This window comes from Plectrocnemia conspersa, unplaced genomic scaffold (genome assembly GCF_051122295.1).
Source record: "Plectrocnemia conspersa isolate PC_06_02 unplaced genomic scaffold, ASM5112229v1 ptg000005l, whole genome shotgun sequence".
Lineage (NCBI taxonomy): Eukaryota > Metazoa > Arthropoda > Insecta > Trichoptera > Polycentropodidae > Plectrocnemia > Plectrocnemia conspersa.
In genome coordinates, this window is record NW_028277169.1 from 2,025,033 (window position 1) to 2,037,130 (window position 12,098).

The 12,098-nt window shown below is 28.5% G+C and overlaps 1 protein-coding gene across 2 annotated transcripts in view; it reads left to right on the forward strand.

Moving 5' to 3' along the window:
• LOC148234650 (solute carrier family 7 member 14) overlaps positions 1-12,098 on the forward strand; it is a 169,421-nt gene that overhangs the window by 138,833 nt on the left and 18,490 nt on the right. For both annotated transcript variants that reach the window (XM_088185669.1, XM_088185668.1), the window contains exon 5: positions 5,113-5,240. In XM_088185669.1, coding sequence (XP_088041795.1) covers positions 5,113-5,240 — 128 coding nt within the window. The remainder of the gene's footprint in view (positions 1-5,112; positions 5,241-12,098) is intronic.

A 12,098-nucleotide genomic window follows, 5' to 3' on the forward strand; every position in this document is an offset into this window, starting at 1 on the left:
GTTCGATTCTGTGAAGGTTTCTCTGAAGATTTTTTGATGCTTTCAATGGGTCACGATGAGAAGCGATCGCAGCTGTATCGTCCGCAAATGTCGCTATTGTTACTGAACCTATCTTTGGGAGATGAGTTATATATATTATTAGCTTCAGAAATAATTACTTTCAGCTCCGTGAAGTAGGATTCTAATATTTTATTAATTTTGTACGGCAGGTTTTATCTTATCGTGACAGACTTTGTTAAAATCCTGACTGATATCTATGTATGCAGCGGTACAGTATCTTCCCTCAAAATCATTTCTATTTTTTTATATTCTATGGACTTGCTCTATAGTAGCATTGCGATTTCTGAATCCAGATTGGTGGCCTAGAATAGTTATTTTTTCTTCAATTATTTTTGACAGCACAGGTTTTAATATCATTATTACATCTGCTACATTTTTTTATATATAGTTTAAAAATATATATTTTTATAATATAACAGCGTTATTTTTAATTTTTTAATCAAATTGTATTATTATCTGTATTATTTCCAAGCTCATCTTTGACAAGTAAAAGTTATTTGTCTGCATACCGTGTTGCAGATTATAAACAGCCGAGTCGTTTAAGTATCAATAGCGGTTCTAAAACTAAATCTGAAAAAAAATCGCCTCACATAGCTCAACATGAAATTAATTTAATTTTCTTGGCGATATTTTTAATTAAACGAAACGCGCTTTCCAGCTTAATATGAGCTCGCACTTTAGGAGCGTTCTCTTAATTAAAATTATGAAAATAAACTAGATTAATTGTCGTTCTCTGGAAAGTTTTAGATGTCAACGGCTACATTAAAATGCGCCGCTTGGACACCGAGAGAATGGCCTCGGTTAAATTCATTTAGATGTAATAATGACTGAATTTGAATCATGCTAATTTGTAAAGTTTATCTATTTCTATGTTCCAGTTAAATATGTAGAAATATTAATTAAAACTTTACATACTCGATTGAAAAAAATAAACGTCGTTTTGTTAATTAGCAGCAGTGTTACGTATAGTTTTAATAGTTATTGATATAATATGCCAATAATTAGTATATGTATAGTAAGTTTACAATTATGTATTGTTGAGATGTAATACAATGAGTACTTTATAGACGGTATTATGCCATGATTATTTTCTAAGCGCATCCAAACGTAAAGAATTGAAGCATCACTTCAATAAACTTTCCAGGCCGGAGGTTCCCAGATGGTCGTTGGAGTCTTATGAATTTACATATACCGAGAGAAAGGGAAGATCGATGCTGTATCACCTCGGCATTTCGATAGGAAGTTGGATAGTTTTCGCTGGAAATTTTCGTTCCGTGTCACTTTTGGATCGTAACAAATCTCGTGGGAATCCATGAAGGTGCTATATCAGAAAATTGTGAATTCTCGGCTCGTATTCCGTAACCTAAGCATAAAACAAATATGATTTTCTGCTTTAAATTATTATCTAAAACCAGTTTATTTTTGTAAGGTTTTGTTTATTATTTTTTTAAATTGGTAAATTGGTAAAAAATATTGCATAATAATAATACTAATCTTTTGCTGTTTTTAATCCATTATATTTTTTTATGGAAGTGGGCTTACTATAACCAATTGCCTTTCAGTGTTGAAAATGTCACACAATTTAATTTTTAACGTCGTCGATGCCGGATAAATATTTCTAATATCACGGCGGATATATTCTTGACAGTACTTCATTAAAAATGCTCGGTTTTATTTTAAGAAATGCGCGCTATTTCAGGAATACTTTAGTATTGCGCACTCTTTATGATGCTCTAATCCGCAGCATACTAGAAACTAGTTCTAATATTTGGATATTTATACTTAAAGGAATATGGGTATTATCCGTTCTTGTTTCCCAGTGCTTTTATTTAGGGAGCGCTGGAATACGTTTCTTTGTCAAACCGCAGCAGTGTTTATATAATTAAACACTCCTGGAAATTGCTCAAAGGCTCGAGCGGCTCCAAATCTGGGCTTCGGAAGGTGGTTATAGTTCACGATCGCGTCCACTGTTCTTCCCTGTAAAGTGTAGAACTGGAGCACTTGCCAACTAATCTCTGGCAAAAGCTGTTCGTCTTCTCAATACTGTACATAGATATATTGTCATTTTTTCGTGCACATTTGGTCCAATTTGTGTGAGACAATGCATGTGTGTGCGTATATGAATTTGTATGTATTTTAAAATCGTAATATATTTTATACTTTTGGTAATCGTGACGCATTAAATTAACCTGTCATAATTTTAATAAATAAATGAATAAGATTTTTCTAGTTCTAGCTAAAATTTTCTTTTAGTAGAGTCCAGTCTCTTTGGAATTATATACCAGGCCATTACTGTAGAAATTTTCTTCAATTATTACTTATTTTTTTATTTAAGAACATCGCTTCTCTCGCATTATCAGATACAAATTCTCCTTTAACTCTTAGACATGTAGAGATAGGCTTTTTTTTATTATTTTTAAAAGTATAAATGTCAATAGACATCCAAAGCAAAACAGCAAAATCGCTGGCATATCATAAAGTTTTCGCCGCCGTTTGCAGCTGCATGAAAAGTTAGTTATTTTTTTATTAAAAGTTAGTCGTTATGCAATACTTTTACGAGCCCATCTTCCAGTTGGTATGTTTCATATTTATTCATGGTTCTCTGAAACTCATATTGCTTAATCCTCGAAATATTTAATGACTCGTTAATTAAAATTTTACGAAACAAATTTGGTATTAAGTTTCGCGTCTATTCGATGCTTTGTAACACATATTGTATTATCCTTGAAATGAAATTCAAGCAAGCTTACTATTGTGCGTTACTGAAAATTTAATGATTCTCTTGAATTATAAAATTGTTAATAACAAAAATAACCAAGTGAAGCAAATCGACTCTAATAATAAATTTAAACAAAATTCTAATTATATTCTTAAAAGTATGTAAAGGGACAATACAATAATTTTGTCAGCAACTAAGTTTTCGCCTACGTTCTATTTAAATTGCTTGAGTTGTTTGAAATCTTTTCACTATTTTTTATTTTAGGTCTTCGGAGAGTGCTTTATTTAATAAATAATATAATTCCTACAAGTTTCATTAATTACATTTACATCTAATTAATCAGTACTAGTTCCTTTTTTTTATTTTAAATTCAATGTGAATTTTACATTCAATGCTTCTTTATTAAATTGTACTAAATTACTAAACTTAGGTATTGAATTAACAATTTATTTTATACTGTACTATAAGCGACACTGCTGTTTTTTTAAAGGAACGGATTCCAGTTTTAATTTAATCGAATTTGTCTCATTGAAAGGAAATAATACCGAAGTAGATATAATAATTGAAAATGTTTTGTGCCGATTTAATATCCCAATAGAAATAATTGTGGGTTTAGCAGCAGACGGAGCAAGAATATTGTATTTTTAGGACATTTATCCAAGGATTTGATGCAGACTACTGAATGTAAAATAATCGTTCTTCATTGTATTTTACTTCAGGAAAATTTGTGCGCAAGAATATTAAAAATGGCAAATGTTGTCACATCGATCATTGACATTGTCAATTTATTAGACCTCGAAGGGTAAATCATTTTAGATTTTTTTTAATTTAAATACTGAAGCTCGGTGATTTTTTGCGATTTAACGATGTGTGATTTTGATTTTTGTATTAATATAACATTTAAGGACCAAATAAAGTGATCAATCAAATGTTTGATAATAAAAGAGCCTTTGAAACTAGATTTACGTTGTGGAATCGTCAAATAGAATCCAATAATATGGCATATTTTCCGACGTTAACAATTGGAAAATGTTGAATACAAGAAAATGTGCAGAAGAAATACAAAAACATTTATTTTTTATTCAAAATATTACGAGAAAATAAAACTTTTTATTATCTTTCAAAGTAAAAATGTCCAAAAAATGGAGATAATTGATCTACAATACAAAACTGAATTGAAAAATAAATTAGAATTCTTACCATTACAACTGTTTTCTAAAATTAAAATTAATAAATCGCTTTGGTGACGAAGGGCTCGAAAATTGCATATAAAAATCTTCTTATAAAAAACAATGTCTATCTTCTCATTATTATTTTGAAGTACTATATTTTTCAATGAAAATACTATTAAAGCAAAATATTTATAATATACATATATAATATGAATTATTACGCGGAATCGAACCGGGTGAGAAGAAGATGTCATGACTGTTATTGAATAAGTGTAGATTGTTTACTGTAATAAATATAGATTTAGATTTAAAAATAAATTTAGATAGATATAAATAAATGTTGTTTATTGTACATATAAAATAAGAAAAGCCCTACCAAAAAAATAAAATAAGACCGGGTTTTATCTTCTGGGAAAAACGATAAAATACAAAATAATAATAATTATAAGAACTTGCAGTCGCATAAAACAATGTTTGTTTATTTTTAATGTATCTATCTCCAATTGGTTTTATTTTAATGTAATATAGCAGAGATTTTAAAAAGTAATATTAATTATGATAACCATTGCTTGTTGTTGGAATAAATTTGGTGTGGTCAAAACATTAATAAAAATGCAAATAATAAATAGAATTTATAGGAAAACTTAAAATATCTCAGATAAGCTCGTTAAATCTTAAGCCGGATCTTGTGTAACAATTGCGGCTATTCACTCCTCTGTTAAAAAATCTTTGAGAAAAAGTAGAGGTAAAAAATGTTCTATAATAGATATTAAAATAATATTTTAATTAAAATAAAAAAACATTTTAACACACTTTTATATAAAATACATAATCTACCTAATTCTTGCGGCTTTTGACGGACGGAATATTTTTAATTTAAGATCGAGTTAACCCAAGCAAATTTATGCATATATGTCATACTCCGTAAAAAAAATAACAATATAAATATTATATTTAAATTACATTTAATTTAATACACATCATATTTCATTATGTCAAATAAAATAAAGTGCTAAAAAAACGAGGCCTATGTATCTAATTTATCTATAATGAATAGTCATGACGGTCAAACGGTTCACATTTAATGAAACACGTATTTTTTGTAGTTTTAATAATAGATATTAATGTAAATGTTGACTGACTTAATTTGGTCTGTTTCAGGTGCCTGTTATGCAGAATTTGGAGTGAGAGTTCCGCACACCACTGGTTCTGCATATATGTATTCTTACGTTACCGTCGGAGAGTTCATAGCGTTCGTCATAGGATGGAACATGATTCTCGAATATCTCGTAAGTAAATTATTATATTATCGTAGCTGAGGTTTTGAAGTTTAAGCTAAGTTTCTATCACATCGTACTGTAACCGAAATTTAATCCTCAGACTGTATGTTATAATATAATACAATAACATCTGCTTTTATAAAATACAACATTATTATTTTTACGCGTAATCGATTCAGTTTTTGTTTACAAAATATAAGAATATTCAGGCAATTGTAAATATATATTAATAATATTCACTAGCAAAATAAAATTTAATTAAATAGACATCTATGGACCTAAGGATATTTTAAAATATTTGGATAAATTTAGTCAAGTTTAATACCATTTAAAAAATATATTCATTTGCGACTAATTTCATGTATGTATATTATATGATTTATATTATATTTATTATTTTATTAATATATTTAGTTTAATAGCTAATTCTTAGATGAAACAAATTTTAACTAAACATATATATATATAATATATAACATGAAGAGAAAATATAAAAAAAAAACTAATATTATAATTTTTTTATTAATGCACGAAGGTGTTATTTTATCGCATTTAAGAAACCCATTACAGTTTTTTGTAATTAATAAATATAGTAAGTATTTTAAAAATTAATAACTATCTTACAAACAGCACAAATAAATGTTTTCTCCAGCGGAAGCATTTACATCCATTTTTCATCGGAAAATATTCCCGAACTTTCAAATCTGAATTGTTGTTTCAGCAGCACTGGATAGATCGACATTTATATTTTTTCTTTGGTAATTTTAGGTTTTAGTGTCTTTTTCTAAGCGATCCTTTTAATAGTTTTTTTTATGGTGATGAAGTTACTAAATTTTCTGACTTAGCTCTTGACTTTCTCCAACCGGATTGTGATGATGTTAATTTAGGCAAATGATTTAAATGAATTGACAACTAGGCGAACTCTGACAAGATCACCCTGATTGCGGTTTCAAATTATTAGTTTCCGATAATACATTTGAAGTATTTTGATTAATATTCTCTTCGTACGAGACAATCAATATATAGGTTAAATTCGTCGTTATTGAATACATTTATATTACAGAGATAAACACCACATTTTCTGAAGTCTATAGATATTTCCATTGTAGTGGTTTTATTGCAAGATTTTCCAAATAATCTGCATACAATGTTGGTTGTAAAAACTCAACCTGCATTATTCCTTACATGTGACATAAATTTTATGAGTCAAGTGTGGTGACAAACAAACTATTGCTTCATGGTTTTGTTGAGACAATTCAATAACATCTATATTTATGACAAGCTTCAAACATTTAAAAAGAGTCCGCTTGGATTAATCAATTTGGGGGGAAAATAAGAGGAGGAATATAAGTCCCTCAAGCATTCATTACCGTAACAATAGTCATTAATTTACCTCTTAATAATGTGGTTAACATACATATTTGATTTTCCCTCTTAGGAATTATAACTTTATTATGCTTATGCAGCACAACGGTGATTTTAGTTTCATCCATGTTAAATAGTCTTTGTGGTGAATATTTAATTTTATTTATTTCTAGTTCAAAAGTATCGATAAACGATTAACATTTTGCTAATAAAATCCTTAACTAACCAAAAAGTAGTGCTCTTTCAAAGCCACAATAGTTTTCATCCGTAAAAATATAAATCAAAGTTTTTTGTGATTTTTTCTGATAGGATTATACTCTATGAAAATGAATTGCAAATTTCAGATGTGATGAAAAAACAAAAATTGCTGTGTAGATACAATGCGGGCTAAATTTTTACCCTCTGATTTGTGCATTGATATTCACCGACAAGGTAATTCCCAAATATGCGCCCAAAGTTATTAGTTCCTAAAACTTATGATATTTAACTTTAATAATAAAATAATATTTTCATAAAAATATGTACTAATGGAAAAAGGCTACTTAGGCAAGACAATAGAAAAAAGTTCTTTGAATTTACGCGAGGGAACAATTTTATAACATGGCACTACTATTATGTTTTATAAAGATCCTTTTGAACGGGTACTTTATAGACAAAAAATACGTTTTAATAATGATAAAAAGTAATTAATTAAGACGAGCTAGAAATTGTCGTTATTTAATTTTATCACTAAGTAAGGAGAAGGTAGTTACCAGCAGCCATTCGAAGAGATGAACAGACGACCATCACCCACGGACAACATACTGTCATGGGCGCTCACATCCCGAGAGACACTCCTCATTACCGAGCATTATCATAGCAGAGAAGGATCAACTTCCGCTGTAGATTCGCTGCTACGCCACATACTAGCCCTCTGAGCACCTCATACAGACATCATCCCTGCGCCAGCTTCTCCACCACCGCTCGGAGAAAACATCTCGCCATTTATCGTTTGTCACAACAATTGTAAATTTAAACAAATAAAACTCTAGATAGATTCCACTAAGCGTATCACTGGCTACAAAGTCACATACCCCTAAGGTTCTCAAACCTTTAAAAAAATTATCCGGATTAATATATCCGAAATTATCAGTGTCCGCAAAAATCATGTCTGGAAAGTTTCTGTCCGCAAATATTTACTGTATTTTTTTAATATAATATTGAAAATATTTTTTTCTCCGGAATTGTCAGTGTCCGGAAAAATCATTCTGTCCCCAAAATTTGCAAATTTATTGGATTTAATGCAGGTTGATTGTTAAATTGAAAATTCATCAATCCAAATGTTTACTTTAATTTATTTTTTAATATAACATTTTTCGTCCGACAAAATACTATCCGAAAAGTTCGTGTCTATAAAAATCTGTCCGCAAAATCAGTGTCCGGAAAAATCCTAGCACTAAATCACAGCTATATTCGTTATTTATTACATTAAAAAAAATATTGCGCAAAATATTTAATCCTTTATTATATTTATTATCATTTTTAACTGACTAAAGCAAATCCACCAGTAATGAAGATACTGATGCTGATACAGGATAGTGAGAATATAACAAGAAAATAATAAAATTAAATCAGGAGCATCAAGACCTAACAGATCACCCTAATGTATCACGATTTTCAAAAAAATAAACAATACAATACATACAAATATATACATAAAAAAATCATAAAGTGATAAAATTAAATCATACGAATCGGACCAGCTCCTCGTAGCTGACATTAAATATTTAATGTGCAATGTCAGATAGCGACAGCCATAGGCGAGTCGGACATCAGAAGGCGTTTCTAAATCCAAAACTGGAATTCATAAAGAAAAGTTTAATTGTAAACAGATACAAGAACGGATAATAGCTAAATATTCCCTTATAAAAGTATCGCAAAAACTTTTTCTAAAATTAATTGATTAAAATGGAATAATATTAATATTATTTTGGGAATCCAAATTATAGATTCTGATTCAAAAATGCTGGAAACTAAAGTGTCATAGAAGCAGGGCTGGATTAGCCCCTAAGCATACTAAGCACGTGCATCATGAAAAAGGGAGCACCAGAATTTGTCAATCATCTCTTGTTTGAGATGAACAGATTATCGGAAACAAAATATTTCATTTCAAGATGTAAAGACATTTTAAAGTTATTATATGATGATTTTACTTTTTAACATTTATTTCTTCTAGCTTAATATTCACATAAAATAAATACATATAGATTTTTTTTAAAGTATTTATACAAAAGGAGAAATTAGAAAAATACTCAGAGTAGTAATTTCATTGATAACAACACAATTTAATAGCATTGTGCTGATAAACAGTTTATCTAAGTCATTTATAAACATACATAGCATCGTTACCTCAGAGCGGTTGTTTTCATAATACGCTTGAACAACAAAGTTCTAATTTATTACGAGCACTGAGCTCTTTTTGCCCCGTCCCGTATATTTGAGAACATTTGTTAGTATGAAAACAAAACATTAAATTATTACTAGTATTGTAGTGGATTGAAAAAAATACGACTTTGTGACTTTGTGACGCATGTAAGACCATTGTCAATACCATTACTATGCACGCATATATTTTTATTTCATCACTCTTGAGCTTCAAATCCAATTAGGCCGTTGCGGTGCGACTGATCGTCAAAGCCTTGTTTGTCGCTGTCGGATATTTAATTAAATTTAACGCGAACCATACGAGAAAAGTCGTTTAATTTTCTGACCTTTTATACCAGAGGTTTTCAAATAGATTTAGATCAGGAGCATATCTATAGCCACGAATGGTACGACAGGCGCATTTTTTGTCAATGAAACTTACATAATTTAGACTAGCACTGTTTAAACTGAATCATACCCATCCCTTTACATAGGTACCATATTATTTATATTATCTGAAGTTAATTTATTGCAATGGTTTCTCGTTGCCTTCCGCAACATAAATCTAAAGTCGTTAGTGTTAGTATTATAGTAGCAACCCATTCTAGGCTTGGCTAATCTACTGTCATTCATCTTAAGATCAGTCCAAAGACTTTTTGTAATAGATATGTATTACATAATTAAATAGTTTTATTATAAAACATTAGAATGGTTGAAACCCTCTGAAAAATGTTTATATAATATATTTAATATATAATATATATTTGCTTAATCATCATTTTTTCTATAGCTATACAAAAAAATATTTATAAATATAAAAGATTTATATTTAGTTATAGCGCGGCTGCGTTTCGCCTGTCACAGTAACAAAAACTACGCTATACGGGGTAACTTCATAGAAGGGACTGCCGCTATAGGGGGGTTTACTGTATATATAATTATTATTCGTATTTTTGTTATTAATTTATATTCAGTAAGGGTATATATTTTTCAATTACGATCTAACATCAAATTGCAGAAAAACAATGGAGCATTTGACGCGATTCTTAATGAAATATTTTTAGGGAATAAGATTTTATTGGGTTCTTATGAGTATTAATTATGTATTCCCAAACCCGAAAAGCATACGAAATTGCAGGTCTATAGTTTTATAGAATATATAATTTATTTTTGCTATGTAATTTATATTTGAGGCATGTAAAAAAGTAAGTGACAAATTTATAATATTTAAAAAGTATAGATGGAAGTATTTAAAATCATTTCCGGGGGTTGTTCGATTAGGAAGTCGATAAATTATATTAGGTAGTTCTTAAGTTATTATATGGTAATTTATTTCTATGCTTTGCTAGGCAATCTCCGATTTATATTTTAATTTCATTTAAAAAAAAATTAAATCCTTTTTAGTATCATGATTTTATACTCTGCTATGGCTCAACATTTTTTAATGGTTAAAAGAATATTTTGATGAAGCTATGATTTTCGTAAATTTTGAGATGTTTGACAGAGAATTGTCCTTTGGACTTAAATCGTTATAAAATCACTATCAGCGACAGTTCTCTGCTTTCTTTAGTGAATTACAGGGTAGATCTGGTTTATCAAAATAAATCATAATACGTCGATTATCCTGCTATGTGGTTTTTAAATTCTGTCAGACATGCGTCAGTTTTTATTAGCAAAAAATGAAGACACAAGCTTGTTTTTTTTAATATTATTAGATACTATTTAATGTTTATTAAATGCATAAACATATATTATACCATTAAAAAAGTATTGAAATTAAAACTAGATGTCTAAATTAAATCTTGAATTTTCGTAATTAAATTTAGATTTAAAGAAAATATTTCCACCGTTAGCTAATTTTATTTATGAAAAATTAATTATTTATTGTAATTTTAATGTGGTCATGTTTCTTAATTATACATTCTTCACTATTGTAGTAGTTATAATCGATCCTGAATTTTCGTTGTCTTCCACCAACATATTTACCTGCGTTTTTTATTAAAATTATTTTTTATATATTTTATGTACAACATGCATTTTTTCAATACTGTTAACGAGCATCCCATTATTATTCTTTGTACTACCGTTGGCGGTTTTTCTTTCCTGAAGTATGTCGAAGTCTTCGGGAAGTTTTTCAATGCGTTCTAAACGTCTTTAAGGTCCATGCCTCCTTTTCATCTCTTTGTATTTAAAATATTCGATAATTATAAAATGAAAAATATACAAAAATACTATAAAACATGATTTAAAAATAAGTATTGATCAATCAATTTAAAAATTATTAAATTTGCATAGCTTTTTAATTTTGATAATATACCTCTGTAAAATAAAATTATTACTTTGCAATGTAATTTTTCTTTGAAAGCCAAATTTTTGAACAAATATATCTGAAAATATATTTGTAACCAAAAATACCCAAATTTAAAAAGTTTAAGTAATTACGGGAATTAGCATTTTTGTGTCTTAAAATGATAAAACTAAACAATTTTTCAAGTGTTAACAAATATTTTTGTTGATTTTATTGTTTTAAGGGAAGAAATGATAGTACAATTTACATTAAATATTCTTCGTTATGTATATTTTATATTATACTATAACGTAATAAATGTTGTACTAAATATAATAAAACTGTCTATTCCACAGAAAAATCCATTCAAAAAAGATGTGTAATAATCAAATACTTGACGCATTATTAAAAAGGGCAATTAACAAGGCTTAATAATAATTTATTGTAAATGAAAATAAAACATTTTTATTATGTTAAGTAAATTTTAATACGTTCGGCTAATTTTGAAAATGGTCCAAGATATTTCAACCTTAATTTTTTATGTTTCCCTATAAGATACATGCAAAATTTATATGTCAAAATAAATTATAAATCTAGTAGATTAAATAAATATGAAAACATTGTGTTGTGTAACATAAAAATATTTTTTAATCAATTCAAACGCAAATCTTTAAATATCTGCAAAGGAAAGAAACATGACTTTTATGGGTTCATATAATATATGGTACGTAACAGTTTTTTATTGTGTAATCGAATAATCCCAAATCTCAAGGATCTCATCGCTCAGTTATTACCGCGACGAAATCAACCCC